The sequence below is a fragment of the Mesocricetus auratus genome, unplaced genomic scaffold, assembly GCF_017639785.1.
Source record: "Mesocricetus auratus isolate SY011 unplaced genomic scaffold, BCM_Maur_2.0 Super-Scaffold_100010, whole genome shotgun sequence".
Lineage (NCBI taxonomy): Eukaryota > Metazoa > Chordata > Mammalia > Rodentia > Cricetidae > Mesocricetus > Mesocricetus auratus.
The window spans coordinates 47947616-47969300 of NW_024429194.1; the positions used below are offsets into that span (position 1 = coordinate 47947616).

Genomic DNA, 21685 nt, shown 5'->3' on the forward strand with positions numbered 1-21685 from the left:
AGGTGAATTTTTGTGAGTTCGAGATCAGCCTGGTCTACAGAGTGAGTTCCAAGACAGGCTCCAAAACTACACAGAGAAACTCTGTATTGGAAAAACACACACAAAAATTATTTTTTTTCAATTTTACTCTTTTTTCTTATATATCCGTAATCCACACTGAATGTCTATGCAAGAAGGTCAAAGAATTTTAGGTCTTTCTGTGACGAAAGGCAACTAATAGGTTGGAGGTAGCTCCTTCTGCCCACGACTTTAAAATTTTCAACATTTTAATTATCTACAGCTCGCAAAATTGTCCTAGAGCTGAGGGCAGAGGAGAGGAGGCTCCCTGCGAGTTCGAGGCCAGCTTGATCTACACAGCGGAGTTCTAGAGCAGCCAAAACAAAAGATGTATCTTAAGGGGTCGTCTTTTCGTTGTGGTTTTAAATCAAGGTCTTGAGTGTGCTGGCAGCAAGCAAGAGGAGGTAATAAAAATATTATGCTCACGATTCGCTATATTTAGGGTCGGTTGGCGAGGTTGGGAGGAGACAAAGAACTAACTCGGTTTAGCCCTGAGAAGCGCGCAAGGTGTCCGAGAGGGAGGAGTCTAGGATGTCAGTTTGACCTCAACCTTTCAGCCTGGTGGCGAAGCCCTCGTTTCCCCTAGGGGCTGAAGCAGCGGGCCGGGTTCTCCCTTCGGCAGAACAGTTGTTCTCTTGCTCCGGGCAAGCAATGTTACAAGACAGACGCCCCAAGGCCCTTTCCCGCCTCCTTTTCCCGTCTTCCCAAAGTCTCCTATGCGCGCAGCGGAAGTGACGCAAGACGTAGCGGAAGTCCCTGCAGCGGCGGTGTTGTGCTGTGGGGAAGAGACAGATTTGTAAACCTTAGAGTGAGGTTCTGCCTGCCGGAGGCCGCTGTGGTGCGGAGACCCCCCGGGTGAAGCCACCGTCACCATGTCTGACCAGGTACCGGGCCCGGACATCGGGGCTCAGGGCTGTCGGCCCCTGGCTGGGCCCGGGGACCGAGGCGCGGGGGGAGGGGACGCGGCTGGGGGAGGGGGCTGCTGGCGGGGAGGGGGCCGCGAGGGACGCCGAGCGCCCGGCCGAGTTGGGCCGAGCCGCGGGGACGCGGGGCTCCGGACAACACCCGCCCTCCGCCGCGGTCGCCGCGCCGCCCCTCCCGCTGCCTGGCGCCGCGGCTCTCTCGACGGCTCCCAGGTTTCTCGCGGGTGCGCCGGGTGCCCAGGCCAGCTCCCCAGTGCCTGAGAGCCGCCTAAGAGAAAACGGCCGTTTCCCTTCAGAGGACCGATGGCAGAAGCGGGGCCCTAGGCCCAGTTATGTAACGAGAGAACCCCAGGCCGGGAGGGTAGGTGGCCCCGAAAAGCGGCTCCACTCCACTTTGGGTTCTTGGTCTCGGAGTGGGGGCTGGAGAGGAAGCCTTGCCCTAGGTTCCCGGGACCCGAAGACGCTGCTTTCCGCTTTCCGTTGTGTTTGCCGGGAGGGCCTGTCCGCCGCTGATCCCTTCTGAGTCTCTTTTTTTCCATCTGGGGGTGCGGAGCGGTCGGCTCTTTTTCTGTACTTTCCATTTCTTACTCGGGATTGGCCCATCAACTCTCTAGTTGGAGGAGCGCGCAGAATAACCGAGAAACAACGAAACTAGGTTAGAGTACCACCACCACCAAGCCATTTCATCTGGGCATTGACCTGCTTATGATTGGTACCTTTTCAAAAATAGCACTTTTTAAAAACACGATAGACAATCTTGATGATATTGCACCCCCATGTCACCCTCTTCCAGGTGATATTTTTGAGGAGAAACTGCTTTTACAATTGTAGAATCTTTACAGAAAGCTGTCAATAGTAGAATGCTGTGTCTCAGTATTAATGTTAAGAATTTGCATGGTACTTACATTCAAATAGGAGCATTGCCACCTACATTTTCCTTTATCCCTTTTTTTTTTTTTTTTTTTTTGGTTTTACGAGACAGGGTTTCTCTGTATTGTTTTGGAGGCTGTCGGTCCAGCCCGGCCTCGAACTCACAGAGATCGCCTGCCTCTGCCTCCCAAGTGCAGGGATTAAAGGCATGCACCACCACCGCCCGGCCCTTTATCCCATTTTTATTTACCACATTTATGGCTAGTTTTAATACATAGGATTTTTGTCTGGTTCCCCTTTGTTTGCTTAGATGACTGAATTTTCAAGTTTTTTGACATTTATATCTATAATGATAATCAGTAAACTTTTTCATTCAGCTCCTCAATGTAGTTGAATTGTTTTTTTAATTTTATTTTTAATTTATTTTTTGTTTTGTTTTTCAAGACAGGATTCAGTGTAACCTTGGCTGACTTGGCTAAAATGGTTCTATTTTTATAGCCTATCCATACTGTAGATTAGTTGTGGGGTGGATTTGTTTATAAATAATCTGGATTAATTTCTGTTTAATCTGGATAGAAATGTTTATGAATATCTCTCCAGTTAGTTACAAATAAGGGAGGAGAAGGGAGGAAAGATGAGTTGTAAATGCTTCGTGTCATCAGCCTTTTATTTTGGAAGGAACTAGAAGGTGTGCCAACCTGATTAAGGGCTCTAGTTTGAGCTCACATCATTTAAGAATATGGAGAAAGTCTCCAAAGTTACACAGAGAAACCCTGTCTCAAAACACTTAAAAAAAAAAAGAAAGAATATGGAGGAAGGAAAAAAGGACCCTAGGACACAGGCTGTTTTCAGGGGATCTGTGAAGCCACACTAGGGTGTAGTACTTCTTACTGGACACTGGACTTAGGCCTCACATGTGTACATGCCAGGCAAGCACTGTACCACTAAGCTAGACCCCGTCTCTTTTACATAGTCTCACCAAGTTGCTAGGTTGTTCTTGAACTTAATTCTGTAGCACAAGGTATCTTTTAATCTCAGTGTTGCAGAGTAGGGAGGATTAGAGTTATGCTGCCATACCTGGCTAGTAGGTGTGTGATGTATTTATTTTCTTGCTCATTCTTTCATGATTGTCAGTAAAGTTTTTAGAGACATAACAGAAAAAATGGAAACAAGTCTTTTTTTTTTTTTTTTTTTTTTTTGGTTTTTCCAGACAGGGTTTCCCTGTGGCTTTGGAGGCTGCCCTGGAACTCACTCTGTAGATCAGGCTGGCCTGGAACTCACAGAGATCCTCCTGCCTCTGTCCCGAGTGCTGGGGATGTGCACACAATATCTGGCAAAGTTTTGTGTTTGTGTTTGTTTTGTTTTTTTCAAGACAGGGTTTCTCTGTAGTTTTGGAGGCTGTCCTGGAACTCATTCTGTAGACCAGACTGGCCTTGAACTTACAGTAGATATCAGCTGCCTACCTCTGCCTCCCAAGTGCCACCACCACCTGACTCAAAAACAAGTCTTTTTAAGTGAGCTACACAGTAAAGCAATATGCAAGAGTGTGAAATAGTGCTACTTTTAGAAATTTAGACTTGAAAAAAAGTATGCTAACATTTTAGGGGTTATTTATTCATTTTCTTTTCCAAGACAGTGTTTCTCTGTGTAGCCCTAGTTGTCCTGTAACTTGCTGTGTAGACAAGGCTGGCCTCAAACTCAGAGATCTGCCTGCCTCTGCCTCCAGAGTCCTGGAACAAAAGGCGTGTGTCACCAGGCTGATGGGATTGTAAATAATTGAGAGTGTGTTACTCGATTTAGGAGCTATTGCTCTAGGCTGATTGACCTCATTACTATTAGTTCCCAGAATAAGTTCAGTATTGAGTGTTAAATTTTTAGAGATGAATGGTAAATGAATCCTTACCTTTAAGGGGCTAATAAGTGAGGACAGGAATACTGCTGTGTAATAGCAACACATGAGACTGAACTACTGTTTTCAGAAAGTAGCCTTAGATAGTATTTTCTTCGTCTGAGGGTGTAGGTCAATGATAATGTTCTTTGAACAAGGATACCTTGGGTATCCTTTTCTGAGGCAACTCTTAGAAGTTTTATCTTGTGCTTAAAATACTGAAGTTGAGTAATTAGTTTCAGCTTTTCTCTTAGTTTTTAGATGATCTCACTGTGCGTCCAGGCTGGCAGTGATCCTTCTCAAGTGTTTTCCCTTTCTCAAGTGCTGGGATTACAGGTGTATGCGACCATGCCCAGCTGTAACTTCAGTTTAAAATAAGTGGACATTATGTTCACAAAGAGCTTACATTGTTGGGTTCTTCAGTGATGAATACCCTTTTTTTTTCTCGAGACAGGGTTTCTCTGTATTGTTTTGGAGGCTGTCCTGGAACTTGTTCTGTAGACGAGACTGGCCTCAAACTCACAGAGATCCACCTGCCTCTGCCTCCTGAGTGCTGGGATTAAAGGCGTGTATCATCACCGCCCAGCCAAATATTATTTTTTATGTTTGAATAAAAAATGTGTATTTGGTTGATCTGGAACTTTGTATACTCTGTGAATTCGAGGCCAGCGTGGTCTACAGAGCGAGTGCCTGGACAGCCTCCAAAGCCACAGAGAAACCCTGTTTCTGAAAAAAACAAACAAAAAAAATCAGCCCAGTTGGAAATAAACTTATATCACCTAACTTTGGAAGTGTAGCCTGTATTATATCACTCAATTGAATTCCTAAGGTCAGCCCAGATTCATGGGAAAGATGTATCTCATTTCTCAGTAGGAATAAGAAAGAATTTGCAGTTATCTTTAGTCTACCTTATTACTTGTTTGTTGCTGCCATGATAGCATTTGTTCTACAGTGTTCTTTATAGGTTCGTGTTCTTAATCTCTGCTGATCTTGGTAAACAGCTGGAGTTTGCAGGAAAATATGAAATGGTTGTATATTAAAATTTATAGCTTTGTATACCACATATTTCTGATTGAGTGAGGTGTTGCTAGTGGGTATTACAAACCAATTATAATGAAGCACATCAATTAGAATATAACAATTTTATAGTATATTTTAAAAATTTACTTGTCTTTATTTTATGTGCATTGGTATTTTTGCCATACATGTCAGGTCCTTTGGAACTGGAGTTACAGGCGGTTGTGAGCTGCCATGGGGGGTGCTGGGAATTGAACCTGGGTCTTCTGGAAGAGCAGTCAGTGCTCTTAATCACTGAGGCATCTCTCCAGCCCCCAAATTTTATAGTATATTGAAATAATATGATAGTCATGCTTATAGTATTCATAGTTGTATAGTTGAAATTTCAAAACTATAAAACTTTTTTTTTTAAGATGGTCTCTTTGTAGCCCTAGGTATTCTGGAACTCCCTATTATGTAGACCAGGATAGCCTCTGTATCCTGGGATTAGAGCTGTGTACCAGTATACTATGCAAGTAAAATGTTTTTTCAAATAATTGTGATATTCCATAGTAGTTAGGTTAGCTCTGTTACAAGTTACATATAATATTCCTTATATAAGTATCTATTTTTTTAAACATTTTTGTGTGCACATGTATGTCATAGTATGTGCATGGAGGTCACAGGACAATTTTCAAGTCTATTATAGATGGTTGTGAGCCACCATGTGGGTGCTGGGAATTGAGCTCAGAACCTCTGGAAGAGCAGCCAGTGCTCTTTACTTTTTGAGCCATCTCTCCAGCCTAGTATCTAATTTTTTTTAAGCTTATTTCATTTACATGTATGGGTAATCTGCTTGTATGTGTGTATGTGCACCATGTGTGTGCATGGTGCCTCTGGAGGTAATGATAGCATCAAATCTCCTGGAATTGGAGTTAAGGATGATTGTGAGCCAACATGTGGATGCTGGGAACTGAACCTTGGTCTTCTGGAAGAGTAGCCAGTACTGTTAGCCATTGAGCCATCTATCTAACCTTACATTGGGATTGTGATAGACAGTAGTCTCTTAAAACATCTTTAGCATTCCCTTCTGGAAATCCTTGAAATTGTGAATATTTTCATAGATAATTGTGGTCATTCAGTTTTTAACAGATAGTTATTGAACCACCTTAGTTTTGTAGTTCAAAATTTGGATATTGTAGCTGGGAGGTGGTGGCGCACGCCTTTAACCCCAGCACTCAGGAGGTAGAGGCAGGCGGATCTCTGTGAGTTCAAGGCCAGCCTGGTCTGCAGAGGGAGTGCCAGGACAGTCTCCAAAGCTACACAGAGAAACCTGTCTTGAAAAACAAAAACTACCAATCAAAAAGAAGAACACATCGAGAGTAAACTCAGTTGGGTGGTTGTGGTACACACCTTTAATCCCAGTGCTTGAGGGGCAGAGGAAGGCTGAATTCGGTGAGTTAGAGGCCATCCTGGTCTACAGAACAGCCAGGCCTGCACAAAGAAACCCTGTCTCAAAAAACAAAACAAACAAAAAAATTGGATATTCCTGCAACATATTTTTAAAAGATATGCTGTGATCTCTTCTTCCTCCTCTTGACTCTTTTTGCATTTAATGCCTTTTTGGAGTTAATAGGATATGAAGGAAAGACAGGAAGGAAGGAGGAGTTATGTTTTCTTGCCTTATCTAGGGCTGGTTATTTAAAGGTTTGCTGAAATTTGCAAATTTATGACATCTGTGTAACCTACACCCAGATTAAGAGCTCATGTAGTTATTTTATTTTTATTTTTTAAATTTATTTATTTTGGTTTCTCAAGACAGGGGTTCTCTGTATTGTTTTGGAGGCTGTCCTGGAACTTGCTCTGTAGACCAGGCTGGCCTCGAACTCACAGAGATCCGCCTGCCTCTGTCTCCCAAGTGCTGGGATTAAAGGCATGCACCACCAACTCCCGGCTTTATTTTATTTTTTTTTGAGAAAGGCCAGTATGGCTTTGAACTCACAATGATCCTCCTGCCTTTGTCTCTGCCACAGCACCCTGCATAAATACTGTACTGTATTTCTAAAATACATAGAATATACATTCGTATATTCCAGTAAAACCCTGCCTCAATCCTCTGAAAAAGGAAAAACAAACAAAACCAACTCAGCAGTTCAAACTTTTTATTACATTTATTTTTTTGTAGGTGTGTGTCTGTTTATGTACACTTGCCATGAGTTCACTTGGAGCTTAGAGGGCAACTTTGTGGAATTGTTTCTGTTTCCACTCTGTGGTTCTCAGGAATTGATTTTAGGATGATGTCAAACTTGGCAGCAAGTGCTTTTACTTACTGATCTTTCTAGTCCCTCCCCCCCCACACTAGCGCTTTTGTGTGTGTGTGTGTGTGTGTGTGTGTGTGTGTGTGCGCGCGCGCGCGCTCTCTCCTGTCTTTCAAATTTTTATAATATGTCTTATAAGTGTATACCCCATGTGTGTGTGCCCAAGGAGGCCAGAAGAGGGCGTCAGAGTCCCTGGAGGTGGAGTTACAAGTAGTTGTGAGAGAATTGAACTCTGTTACTTTGCATAAGCCCAAGCTCTCTTAACTGCTAAGCCTTCTATGTGTGTATCACCGAATATCATTGCCATATTACATTCCAGTCTGTTTTTACCGCAAAGTATTTATACAAAGTTACGTAGGCCTTTTTTTTTTCTTGAGACAGGTTCTTACATTGTAGCCCATGCTGACCTCAAACTTGTGACAGTCTTCCTCTGCCAGCCTCCTAGTGTTGAGATTACATCTGTGAGGATCCATCCAGTAGAGACTTGCTTTAAACATAACCCAAATGATACTTGCTTACAGTTCTATTTTGTCAGGGTTGCTTTTGGGTTGAATTATAGACTGTCTAATAGATCTTGGGTTGGATAAGTATTCTGCTAGTTTGTCTCATGAAACAAGTGTAGACACATATTGCTTTGGTGCACTAGATAGGAGAAAATGTAGAAAGTAGAGTTTATATTCCATGTCTCATATGTTATAGGACCATTTTAAGTCCTGACTGTCCAGGAATTCTCTGTACACTAGGCTGGCCTTTAATTTAGAGATCCACCTGTCTCTGCTTCCTGAGCAGTAGGACTAAAGGTGTACACCACTGGGCTGGAGAGATGTCTCAGCAGGTTAAGAGTGCTGATTGGTTTTCCATAGGCCCTGAGTTCAATTCCCAGCACCACTGGCTCACAACCATCTATAGTGGAAGTGATGCCCTCTTCTCGCATAAAGTTGTACAGGCAGACATTAAAAAAAAGCCTTAAGGCCGGGCGTTGGTGGCGCACGCCTTTAATCCCAGCACTCGGGAGGCAGAGGCAGGTGGATCTCTGTGAGTTCGAGGCCAGCCTGGTCTACAAGAGCTAGTTCCAGGACAGCCTCCAAAGCCACAGAGAAACCCTGTCTCGAAAAACCAAAAAAAAAAAAAAAAAAAAAAAGGCCTTAAGAAAAAATAAGGTGTGTACCGCTGCCGTCCTGCTTATTTAAAAAAAAAATTACTGTTGTTATTATTATTGGATTTTTTAGAGAAAGGGTTTCTCAGTGTAGACCTGGCTGTCCTGGAACTCACACTGTAACACTGTAGATCAGGCTGGCCTGGGAGAAAATCCTGCCTCTGCCTTTCAAGTGCTGGGATTAAAGGCTTGGGTCACTACCGCCCTGCCTTTGAAAAATTTTTATTATGGAAAATTTAAATATGTATACAGTGCACCTCATATGTTCATTTTTAAATCTACAGCATTCTGTCCCATTCCATCTTATTTTTGAAGTCAGTCTCAAACATTCATGTATAAATAGGACCTGAAGTTTTCTTTTTAAATTATAATCACATTTCCCTTTCCCCTTTCCTCCCTCCAAGCTCTCCCTGGTAGCCCCTCTTGCTCTTTCAAATTTATAGTCTCTTTTTCTTTAATTGTGTGCATTCTTAAGTACATAAATATAACCTGCACAGTCTGTATACTTGTGTGTTTTCAGGGCTGACCATTTGGTATTGGATATCTGATAGTTGGTGTGTTCTTCCTGGGGAAGACTACGTGTGTGTTTTTGTTTTTGATTTTTGGGACAGGGTTTCTTTGTAGTTTTGGAGCCTGTCCTGGAACTGTCTCTGTAGGCCATGCTGACCTTGAACTCACAGAGATCCTCACAGAGCCTCTGCCTCTGAACTGCTAGGATTAAAAGCACCCGCTGGGTATAAGACAATTGTTGACCTCTTGACTTTCCTTAGTAGTTCTTAGAGCCTTTTGGGCTCCCCCTCCCCCATCCACATTAGCATGTCTATTGGTGATACCCTTGTTGAGGTCATGTAAGCAGCCATATTGATAAGACTTTAATGGGTGTGTAGCTTCTGACATTTCTAGGAGACATAATCCACAATCTCACAGTATATTCTACTTTTTTTTTTTAAAAAAAAATTTATTATATATACAGCATATGTTTGTATGCCCACATGCCAGAAGAGGGCACCAGATCTCATTACAGATGGTTGAGAGCCACCATGTGGTTGCTGGGAATTGAACTCAGAACCTCTGGAAGAGCAGGTAGTGCTCTTATCCTCTGAGCCATCTCTCCAACCCAGTATATTCTACTTTTATTCTCTTTTATTTTTCTTTTCTCCTTATTGCTCGCTCTCCCTCTCTCCCTCTCTTTTTTTAGTGAAGGGCAGATATGTAGCCCTCACTGACCTGGAACTACTTATGTAGACTGTGCTGACTTCAAACCACAGAGATTTGCCTGAATGCTGGGATTAAGGACGTGTGCCACTACTGTCCAGCATGATTGCTAATTCTTACTGAAAGAGAAGGGATACTTGGAAAACACTAAATTTTTTTGTTTTGTTTTTTGAGACCAGGTCTCTCTATGTAGTCCTGTCTGTCCTGGAACTCAACTTGATACACAAGCCTAGACCAGGCTGGCCTTGAACTCAAGAGATCCTCTTGCCTCTGCTTCCTAAATGCTAGGATTAAAGCAGTGCCTTTTTAAAAAATATATTTCATTCATTTTATGTGTATAGGAGAGGCAGGTGGATCTCTATTGAGTTCAAGTCTACACACAGAGAAACCCTGTCTCCAAAAAAAAAAAAAAAGTATTGGTGTGGCTGAAAGGACCAGCAACAAATTAGTTAAATGAGATGCTCTGTCTATGTGACTGAGTTGTGCTGACTGCCAAAGAGTACATCTTTGTGAAGATTGTTAGACTTGAAATAGTACAGTATGAATATAGAGCACTTAAAAAATGCAAGCTCTGTTTTCCATATCTTCCACTTAGTTCACGTCTCAGTTCTGTTTCTGTGTTGTTTCTTGGAGAGCAGAGCTATAGTGCTCAGTTCTTAGTAAATTTCTTTACCTTCCCAGTTAGGAGGGTTCAATCTCAGTGATTCAGCCTGACAACTTGTCATGACTTTCTTCTGCTCTGTTGGCTGAATATTCTCAGATAACAGCTCGTGGAGAGTAAAAGGGCCCGTAGCAAATACTGACTTGTGCTATGGCTCTGTGAAGGGACTTAGACTTCAGTTGATCTGTAGGGTTAGATCTCTTTGAATTGATTCTTAGGAAAGACTACCTTTATGTCAGGTAAAGGAAACTGGGGCCATAAATGGAATAAGGCTGATGGGCATATTTGGGGTGTGGTAGTTTGAATGAGAATAGCCCTCATAGGTTCATATTTTTGAATATTTGATTCCCAACTGGTGACTGTTTGGAAAGGATCAGGAGGTGTGGCCCTATTGGAGGAGTAGATGTGAGTTTTCAAAACCCAGCCATTCCCACTGCACATTCTACAGCTACCCTAATCTAGGGAATACTGGAATATCTTCTAAATAAAACTTCTCACTTGCTCTCCTCTCTTTAAAGGGGCTCTTTAAAGGGGTTTTTGTTGCCTTTTATTGCTCTTCACCACAGAGAATACGCTCTTTGCTCTCTAGATACTTGCAGGAAGAAGCAACTCTTTACTATGACTGGACATTGGTAGGAATGTGGCAAGACAGTGTTTGAAGATAGTCTTCTAGTTTTCAGGTGAAATACCATGACTAAAGAAGTTAATCTTGCCTGCTGACACAGTACTCAGTCCACAAGCTTTGAAAGCTCTGCTGAGTGAAAACCAGGCATCTTGTTCCACACTGACACTGTCTCTTCTGTCACCTAAGCATTTTCTTAGACTCTGGACTGATCAATCTTGGAAGAAAAAGCTACTTGGAGCTTGGTACACTTACTCACTTTCTTCCCCTCCCCACACTTAATAACATAAATAAATGCTATTTTTTTTCTGAGACAGGGTTTCTCTGAGGCCATATAAATGTTGTTTTTATACATGATCTTTGTACTTGCCCTCTCCCCAGACATGCTGCTCTGTCCCCTCTATCCTTATTGCTGGTCCTTTTCCTCCTCCTCCATTATCCCCCTTCTGCTTTCATAATACATACACTCTGTTACCCTCTTGTTATTTCCCCACTGTAGATTTCTTTCACCCTTCTCATAGTTCCCTTTATACATACAAATGTGAACTTCAGTCTAGACTTAATACATTTGAGAGAAAACATAAACCATTGATCATTGATTGGGTTGTTTTTAGATTGTAGATAGTGATCTCCTTTTAGATAATACAGTTGAAAAAGACTTCACCCATTTCATAGACTCTTTTCACTCTATTGATTATGTTACTGTACAGAGACTTTACTTTCATGTAATATTGTTGTCAGTTCTTGGGGTTTTTTCCTGTGCTTTTGGAATTGTGTTCTGTTCATTTCTAAATGTCAAAGACTTCAGTAGTTTTAACTGTACTGGCATGTGCTATAGAGTTTCTTTGCTTTACTTGTAAAATTCAGTTTGTTAATTCTTCTCCTACCCCCCTTGCCTCCAGACTTGTTTTCTCTGTGTATCAGTCCTGATTGCCCTGGACTCAATTTGTAGACTAGGATGGCCTCTCACAGAGATCTGCCTGCTTCTGTCTCTTGACTGCTGGGATTAAAGGTGTGAGCCATGATGCCCGGCTCAGTATATTAATTCCTAGTGAGCGTGGATTAACTTTTTTTTTTTTTGAGACACTATATCCCTGGCTGGTCTAGAACTCTAGGCTAGCTGTAAACTCAGATTCACTACATGGCTGGATTAGCTTTTTGAAATACTACAAATAGCAAGAATATTTTAGATATTTAAGTGTGATTGATGGTTGAACTAAAGTGTGTGTGGGGGCTACTTTTCTGTATCACTAAGAATGACTTAACTGAGGTGCTTTATGCTGAGATTGTTCTCATGTAATGTAGTTTCAGTTGCTTTGTAATACTCCTTTATTTGAAATGTGTAAATCCTTTTTGTCTTCCCATGAATCTCCTTTTTCTTCACCTTCTCACTCCTAGATTTCAGTCACTGTTTTCAGTTCAGTCAGAACTTATAACTTGTAAACCTGGATGAAAATGCTTCAGATTGACTTTAATATTTAGACCAGTGCTTTCCTATTTGATTGTCCTTTCTAAATAGCCTTTGCTTGTGATGTATTTACATATCTTGGTTTAGCAGATTGCCTCAGGATAGTTTTCTTGAAATCAGAATGTTTTGCTAAGAACTCCAGGAGGATTAACTTCTGGTTAAGAGGAATTGGCTTTAGGGCAAGAGTTTTTAAATTGCTCCTCTTGACAGCAGCATCTTTGTTACCTGGTAACTTGTTAGAAACATTCTCAGTGCTGGGGCTCATTGATTTGTCTTAAGTCCTTGAGCTAACTAATATACATTGGTTAAGTTTTAGATTCTTACTATAGGATATGATACTTAAAAAAAACAAACAACACTTTTATTGATCTTTAGTGGATGGGGAGTTTGAAGAGTAATTGAGTGTTGGGAAAATAAATGCTCTCCCAGGTGCAGAGTATGTTATCTGGGGGAAAGGAATGGGTGCTCATAAGCAACATAGTATTTAGAAATTTTTAATCTGGAAATTTCTTTCAGGAGGCAAAACCTTCAACTGAGGACTTAGGGGATAAGAAGGAAGGAGAATACATTAAACTCAAAGTTATTGGACAGGTGAGTTTCATTTTTTTCTCATTTGACATTCTTCCAGTGTGTAAAAACAGAAAAAATATTAGTTAAGACAAGCTTTTTTTTTTTCTTTTTTTTCTTTTTTCCGAGACAGGGTTTCTCTGTGGCTTTGGAGGCTGTCCTGGAACTCGCTTGGTAGTCCAGGCTGGTCTCGAACTCACGGAGATCCGCCTGCCTCTGCCTCCGGAGTGCTGGGATTAAAGGCGTGCGCTACCAATGCCCGGCTAAGACAAGCTTTTTAAAAATTGGATTTTTACTTATTGTATATATGTCTGTTAAGGTTAAAAGAGCTGATACTGTTTTTGAGACAGGGTCTCACTGTGTAGCTCTTGCCTGGTCTTGAACTTATGTAGACCAGGCTGTCCTCAAACTCAAGAGAGCTATTTGCTTCTTCCAAGTGCTGGAATTAAAAACATACCACCATACCTGGAATGCTGTTATTATTATTATTTTTAAGATTAGAAATAGTGAATGGTACATTCTTACGATCAAAGTATGATAGCTTTTCACATTCTTCTAAATGTGTGATCAGTGCCACTGTAAAAGTTTTGCTTTTGCATTTCCTTGATTGTTGAGAAAGTTAATTTTTTGAGGGGTCTGCTTTTTCTCTGTCTCTCTCTCTCTCTCTCTCTCTCTTTCTCTCTGTGTGTGTGTGTGTGTGTGTGTGTGTGTGTGTGTGTGTGTGTGTGTGTGTGTGTGTGTGTGTGTAGTGGTGGTATGGGGGACTGAACTTAGGACCTGGGACAAACCAGGTACAAGTTCTACCATTGAACCATATCCCCAGTGTTCTTCTTACTCTTTATTATTACTTTGAGTGTGGTATGTGTGCATGCAGTGGGCACACTCAGTTGCTTACGCTCACATAGTGGGTGTCAGAGAAGGATGATAGTGTCTGCTCTTACTCTTAGGCTTACTCCCCTGAGACAGGAGTTCTCTCTGTTCCTAGACCTGGCTGGTGACTAGCAAGTTTCAGTGCTCCTCCTAACTTTCCCATAGCATTGGAGCTGGGCTTGGCATGTTTTTTAGTGTTCATATTGGGATCTGAACCTGGATCCTCAGGCTTGTGCTGTCTTTTTTTTTTTTTTTTTTTTTTTTTCCGAGGCAGGGTTTTTCTGTATTGTTTTGGAGGCTTTCCTGGAACTCCCTTTGTATACCAGGATGGCCTTGAACTCACAGAGATCCGCCTGCCTGTGCCTCCCAAGTGCTGGGATTAAAGGTGTGCGCCATCAACGCCCGGCTCAGGCTTGTGCTGTCTTGCCTATCTTTTTCTGCTGAACCTTTCTTTACCCTCTACCCTTCTTTGTTTTTAAATATTTTTTTAAATTTATTTTTGTGGGTATTTGGCTATATATATGTTTGCACCACCTGAATGGAAATGGAGTTACAGAGATGGTTGTGAGCGTGGGTGCTGAGAAATCAAACCCGGGTTCTCTGAAAGAGAACCCAGTGCTCTTAACCACTGAGCTGTTTCTCCAGCCATTGTTACCACCACCACCATCATCATTATCATTATTTTGAGATGTAGAACTCACTTGGTAGACCAGGCTGGCCTTGACCTCTCAGAGATCTGCCTGCTTCTGTTTCTTGAGTGCTCACATTAAAGGAATGTGCTGTCACCTGCCTAAAAATTTTTTTTTAATTGTATACTTCTGTGTCAGCATATGAGTGCAGGTGCCCAGCGAGGCCAGAAGTGTCAGATCTCCTGAAGTTGAAATTACAGGTGGTTGTGAGGTGCCAGACATAGTGCCTGGAACCAATTTCAAGTCCTGCACAAGATATATGTTCTTAACCACTGAGCTGGTTTCTCTACCCCACCACCCACCCACCCACCCACCCATGCATCCATCCATTTTGGGTTTTTTCGAGACTGAGTTTCTCTGTGGCTTTGGAGGCTGTCCTGGAACTAGCTCTTGTAGACCAGGCTGGTCTCGAACTCACAGAGATCCGCCTGCCTCTGCCTCCCGAGTGCTGGTATTAAAGGCGTGCGCCACCAACGCCCGGCTGATTTTTACTTTTAAGTTGTAATTTTTTTTACAATTTTTTTTTTATAATGGGTTGCTAAAAAGTAACTTGGAATTTGATGAGATTGTTTTTAATGAAGAATATTTTAATGGAAAACTAACTGACAAGGCATAATTAAATAATTTGGTTCAAGTTGGCTTAGTAGTATAGATAATGAAGGAATAATGTTTCCCTTTATCTCCTTAGGATAGCAGTGAAATACATTTCAAAGTGAAAATGACAACACATCTCAAGAAACTCAAAGAGTCATACTGTCAAAGACAGGTTTGTATATTGTGACATTAAATATAGTGCTTTGCCATAAAGTTTTCTTTTCTGAAGGTTGTTAAAAGACATTGTATTTTTACCATTAGAGACTTAAGGAGAACACCCTAGTGTTAATCTGTCATTAATCATCATACACTGTTCTTTTCCTCTTGTGACCCATTACAAAGTTTTAATTAATAGGATATAGAAAAAGTTTGAAATTAACTCACTTTTACTGACTGCTCAAATGAATATTTTTGCCTGGTTGGTTTACCTCTGTATATAACAATAAAAGGTTAGGACTAGGGTTTTGGTGATTATTGTGAAATTTCCCTGTGCTTCTAACCATGAGTTTTAGGCCATATATCAAATTTAAATCTATAGTTTGTTTTCTTGGCACTGGAAATATGGCTCAGCAGGTAAGAGCACTAACTGCTCTTCCAAACGACTTGGGTTCAATTCCCAAGCCCTACTTATTGGCTTACAACCATCTGTATGTAGCTCCAGTCCTAGAGGATCTGAGGCCCTCCTGTGAGCACAGCACACACATGGTGTACAGACATATAGGCAGGCAAACATCCAAATCCATAAAAAAATACTTAAAAATAGTTTTTTCTTTATACATGATTCAGATTGCTGCTAATTACATTTCATATTTTCAAGCATATTTCAGAATTATCCTTTAAAAAGAATCTGTATGGGGGCTGGAGAGATGGCTCAGTGGTTAACAGCACTGGCTGCTCTTCCAGAGGATCTGGGGTCAATTCCCAGCACCCACAGGACAGCTTATACCTGTCAGCTGGAGTTTCAGGACTTCTGATACCCTCACACAGACATACATACAGGCAAAACACCAATGAACATAAAAAGAATATCTGTATAGTTGACTGTATTCACACGTAAGTTCAAGAATAAATGAAATCTTCAGCTCCAGCTAAAAATGTTCTAGGATAGCCAGAATACCCTGCCTCAAATACATAAATATATGAGTGTAAGAATGTATTTTATGCTGGGTATGTGGGATACACCTTTTATCCCAACACTGATGGGGTGATGTAGGCAGGAGGTCAAGAGTTCAAGGTTGGTTATTTTCCACTATATAAGAAATTTGAGGCCAGCCTGAGCTGCATGAAGTCCTGTTTCATAAAACTAAAAGCAACACAAGAAAAATAATACATTAGAGATAGCCAAGGTTGACTTTTTTGTTTGTTTGATTTGAGACAGAGTATGACACAACCTTGATTGTCCTGGAACTCACTATGTAGATCAGGCTGACCTGGAACTCAGATCCTTCTACCTCTGCTCCCTGAGACTTGAGTGCTAGGATTAAAGGTGTGTACCATCACACCTGATGTGTTTTAATATCTTTAATTTTTTTCAGGGACAGTGTTTAAACACCCACAGATAAAAGTGTCTTAAGTTAGTTTTTTTTTTGTAAGTTAAATTTTGTTTGTGTATGGTGTTTGTCTGCATGTATGTCATGTATGCCTGTGCATTACATACATTCAGTGCCCTCTGATGTCAGAAGAAGGCATTGGACCCCCCAGGAATAGAGTTACGTTAGCTGCCATGTGGGTGCTGGGAGTTGAACCTGAGTCTTGGAAGAACAGCCAGTCCTCTTAAACACTAAGCTATCTGTCTAGCCCTTAAATAGGTGATTTTTGATTCTTCCTAATGAAGTTATTTTTCTCTAAATGAGTTATCTCCCCTTTAGCTATCATGTTGAAACAGTTAGAAAAATACAAACATGTTTTGTGACATTTAGACATAACGTGTTCTAATATGTTATATGTATGGTGTGTGTGTGTGTAATCTGTTTTTTGCTTTACCAAATTCTTTGGATTTATTGTTTAAAAACAACTGTGCATATATAATTAGAAGGTCCTTATTTGCTTTTATACTATCTCAGGGGAAATGAATACAGTAGTGGTTTGGAGGATAGGTTTATCAATCATTTTGAGATAAAATTCTTAGCTTCTTTTATCTACAAGCTTTTATCTACAGGCCTTAAGCTCCCTAGTTGTAAAATGAAGGTGAGGTGGTAGTAGCTTCTTGAGTCTTTGCAAAGAACATTATGAATGCATATAAAGTACAGGATAGCCTTCCTAACAAATAATTAGTTCTCATTATATGGTAATTATGGTTGAATGGGTGATCTAATTTTATGACCTATGTAGCTTGTTAAACCTTTATGCTTTTTCCTTTTTAGGGAGTTCCAATGAATTCACTCAGGTTTCTCTTTGAAGGTCAGAGAATTGCTGATAATCATACTCCAAAAGAAGTAAGTATGATTTATCTTCTGAATCACACTTTTGAAATAAATAAGATTCAGTGATAGAGCATGTGCTTAGTGTGCATGTGTTCCAGAGTTTGAACCCTAGCACCAAAATAAAAGAGAAAAAACAGTAAGTTCTAAAAATTGATATTTGCTGGGCAGTGGTGGCATACGCCTTTAATGCCAGCACTCAGGAGGCAGAGGCAAGCGGATCTCTTGCCTCTCTGTGAGTTCAAGAGTTCGAGACCAGCCTGGTCTACAAGAGCTAGTTCAAGGAAAACCTCCAAAGCCTTGAAAAACCAAAAAAAAAGTTCCTTATTTATTATGTGTATGTTCATATACACATATGTTCATGAAGGTCATGATGCATATGTGAGGTCATTTCTCTCTAACATGGGCATCCTGGGGGTAGTAAGTCCATGGGGACAAAAAACAGGTTTTTCCTTGGGGCTCAGAGGTTAAGGCTACTTGTTGCTCCTGCAGAGGACCTGGTTTCAGTTCCCAGCACCACATGATATACCATCTGTAACTCTACTTCCAAGGGATCTGAAATCCTCTTTTTTTGGTTTGCCTCTGCCTTCACTTCCTGAGAGCTAGGATTAAAGGTGTGCACCACCACCACCCAGCTGGAAATAAATCTTCTTTTTCTTCATTTATTATGTATAATATTGTATGCCTGCCTCAGATCTCATAGATGGTTGTGAGCTACTGTGTAGTTGCTGAGAATTGAACTCAGGACCTCTGGAAGAGCAACCAGTGCTCTTAATCTCTGAGCCATCTCTCCAGCCCCTAGAAATAAATTAAAAAAAAAAAAAGGCAATTTTTCCTTCTTAGATGACATGACTCATCGCAGTGAAAGCACTTGCTGCCACGTTTTGCATCCCATCCCCAGAATTCACATACTGGAAGGAGAGAATTAACTATATAAATTTGTCCTCTGACTTCCACACACAAGCCATGGTACATTTGACTGTCTTCTTCCCACATCTCATACACACATACCTACATACATAAGTAATAAAATGAAAATCTGTTGAGATTCCCCTGTGTACTTGTCAAAAGTGCCACTAAGAAGAGGGTAAAGCAAAGATTGAGTATGGGATAAGGCATCTATGATAACCCTATTAGAGACAGACACATCTTATATTTGATCAATTTCTGGTACTTTGATGGTGATAGTGACCTCAGAAACTGAACTTGGGAAATCTAGAGCAGTCCTTACAGTCTTTTTTGATTTTTCCAGACAGGGTTTCTCTGTGTAACAGCCCAGGCTGGCCTTGAACTCACAGAGATCTGACTGCCTCTGCCTCCCAAGTGCTGGGATTAAAGCGTTGCACCTCTACCACTGGCCGGTCCTTTTTGTTGCTGTTGTTGTTTGAGACAGGGTTTCTCTGTGAAGCTTTGTAGATCAGACTGGCCCCAAACTTACAGAGATCCTCTTGCCTCTGCCTCCCGAGTGCTATCACCACTGCCCAGTTTATAAAGTCTTTGGTTTTGTTTTTTTGGTTTTTCGAGACAGGGTTAAGGTCCTTGTTTTTTAAGAGTATAGATAGTCCTTTGTGTTTGTTTATAAAAATGTTTTCATAATCGTGATTGTAAAATTGTTTTCCTACTTAGCTATTAGTTTTGATAAGTCATGATACAAGTTTGACTATCTTTTGTGGCATTTAGAGTTATCTTTGTCATTAAAGGGTTAATTTACTTTGCTAGCTTTTTTCTTTTTTCAAATTCTTAGGATTTACTATTTTAAACTAGTTTTGGTAGGAGTATTACAGAGTGAAGCTGTATATTTCTGAGTATGACATGGTGTCTCTCTGTCCCATTGGGGGCAATGTTGATTTCCTTTGTTTATTTTGTTTTTTGAGACAGGGTATCTTTCTGCAGAGCTATGGCTATCCTGGGAATTCACCATGTAGATCAGGATTGCCTTGAACTCACCTCCTCCATCCCTGCCTTCCATTAAGAATAATGCTAACTTTGTTGACTCATGATAATTGCCAGATTCATCCACTGTAAAGTTACTGTATTAGGGTTCTATAGTGGAACAGAACTGATAAATATATATAAAGGAGATTTATTAGAGTGGTTTACAGTGGCTGTCTACCAATGGGAGGTCCAGGAATCCAGTAGTTGTTCAGTCCATGGGGCTGTATGTCTCAGCTCATTTTGAGTATCCTGAAGAAATGGGCTCTAAACCAATAAAGGAATGCCAGGGAGAGTGGACAAAGGGACAGAGTTCAAAAACTTCCTTCTTGGCAGGCGTTGGTGGCGCACACCTTTAATCCCAGCACTCGGGAGGCAGAGGCAGGCGGATCACTGTGAGTTCGAGACCAGCCTGGTCTACCGAGCGAGTTCCAGGACAGCCTCCAAAGCCACAGGGAAACCCTGTCTCGAAAAACCAAAAACAAAAAAAAAAAAACAAAAAAACAAAAACTTCCTTCTTCATGTCTTTTATATAAGCTGCCACCAGAAGGTGTGGTCCATATTAAAGGTGGATCATCCTATCTTTAGAGATCCAGATTAAGCCTAACTGGGTGTAGTTTCCAGATGCAGGCAGGTCTCAGAGCTGGAGGACAGCCTAGGTGGTCTATAAACCAAGTTCTAGGATGGTTGGGACCACACAGAAACCCTGTCTCAAAAAACTGAACTAACTAAAAAGATCCAGATTTTGAGACAGTCTCATAGCCCAGGCTGGCTTGGGACTTACTGATGGTCTTAAACTCCTTATCCTCTTACTTCCACTTCCCAGGTGCTGGCCTCACAGAAGGAGAATTTCTTTTTTGGTTTTTTGAGACAGGGTTTCTCTGTGGCTTTGGAGGCTGTCCTGGAACTCGCTTTGTAGACCAGGCTAGTCTCAAACTCACAGAGATCCACTTGCCTTTGCCTCCCGAGTGCTGGGATTAAAGGCGTGCGACACTACCTCCCGGCTAGAGGGTTTTAATTACAGATGACACTTGTTTCTTCTTGTACTTTAAAATAGTGGCCACATAATTGCATTCAATGTAAAAAGTTTGCTTTTATAGTACAGTATTAACCTACTTCTCTTTTCTTTCAGCTGGGAATGGAGGAAGAGGATGTGATTGAAGTTTATCAGGAGCAAACTGGGGGTCATTCGAGGGTTTAGATAATTCTTTTTATTTTTTTCCTTTTCCCTCAATCCTTTTTTATTTTTAAAATAGTTCTTTTGTAATGTGGTGTTCAAAATGAAGATTGAATACTGGCACTCCATCTCTTTTAGACCATCTGGTAATCTGAATTATAGTGTTCAATATTCATTATTGGTTGTTTTTGTTGTGCTGATTTTTGGTGATCAGACCTCAGCTCCCATAATATTGCCCTTCTTATTTTAAAAAAATTCATGTGTGCACAGAGAGGCCACCCTTTTCAGGACTGTGCATTTCAGGTTTGTGATGATAAAAAGATCAACTAGTGGGAGCTTTCCTATGACCTTCCAATTGGCCCTGAAGTTCCAGCATGCAGTTGCCTCACTCCTGGACTGTGATTTTCAGTGGGAGATGGAACTTTTTCAGAGAACTGAACTGTGGGAAAATGATCTTTCCTCAGCTTGAAGCTACTTTTAAAATATGAGGGTCTGGACCAAAAGACGAATATCACATTTGTAGTCAAGATGACAGATACAGTGAGAGTAACAACTAACTCCAAAGATGGCTTCACTGGAGAGGAAGAAGCGTCCTTGAGAGTAAGACAGGCTGTCTGAAGATCCCAGGAAAGCAGTTAGTAACAGTTACTCATGCAGAAGTGTATGCAACAGACACTGCTCCTTTTGATTCTGTTTGTACTTTTTGGCCTGGGACATGGGTTTTCAAGGGACATCGTCTGTACCAGCTTCATTAAAAATAAACAATATTTGTAAAAACCGTACTAAAGTTCCTTTTATTTTAGTTATGTAGGGAGAAAAATGAAAATGTCCCAGATAGGATTTTCTTGCTTGAGTGTATTTCTTTCGTACTGTATAGACTGTATAGCTATGACCTTAATGACTTTGAAGCAATGGAAGTTACAGGGGTACCTTGTTAATTAAGCATTTAGTTATGATCACAATGTCTTTTTAAAAACTTGGCTGTCCTGTCTTTTTCGATTGTGTTATTCTTGGATGGTGCACATATACCATTACTGGTTTTATTTTTTTTTTCCTTTTAGAGTACTTTTAAAATCCCAATGAGTCACAGGATTAGGTATATGTACACATTCAATTTCATGTTATTCTAAGTACAGTGTCTTCTGCCTGCTTTAGCAAATAAACCTGTCTCAGGTGCATTTTATAAACTGTTAGCAGCTTACATACCCTTCTCAGGTAACTTGTTCAAAAAGTATATTGCTTGAAGCTCTTATATTTGACCC

At 41.0% G+C, this 21685-nt stretch overlaps 1 protein-coding gene across 1 annotated transcript; it reads left to right on the plus strand.

Annotated features, from left to right (window-relative positions):
* The first annotated feature begins 784 nt into the window (after positions 1–784).
* Positions 785–21205, plus strand: Sumo1 (small ubiquitin like modifier 1). The gene is made up of 5 exons (XM_040753537.1): positions 785–941; positions 12691–12765; positions 14989–15066; positions 17258–17329; positions 20379–21205. Exons 1-5 carry the CDS (start codon positions 930–932, stop codon positions 20445–20447), a joined length of 306 nt encoding a protein of 101 aa, XP_040609471.1. The 5' UTR covers positions 785–929; the 3' UTR covers positions 20448–21205.
* The last annotated feature ends 480 nt before the right edge of the window (positions 21206–21685 follow it).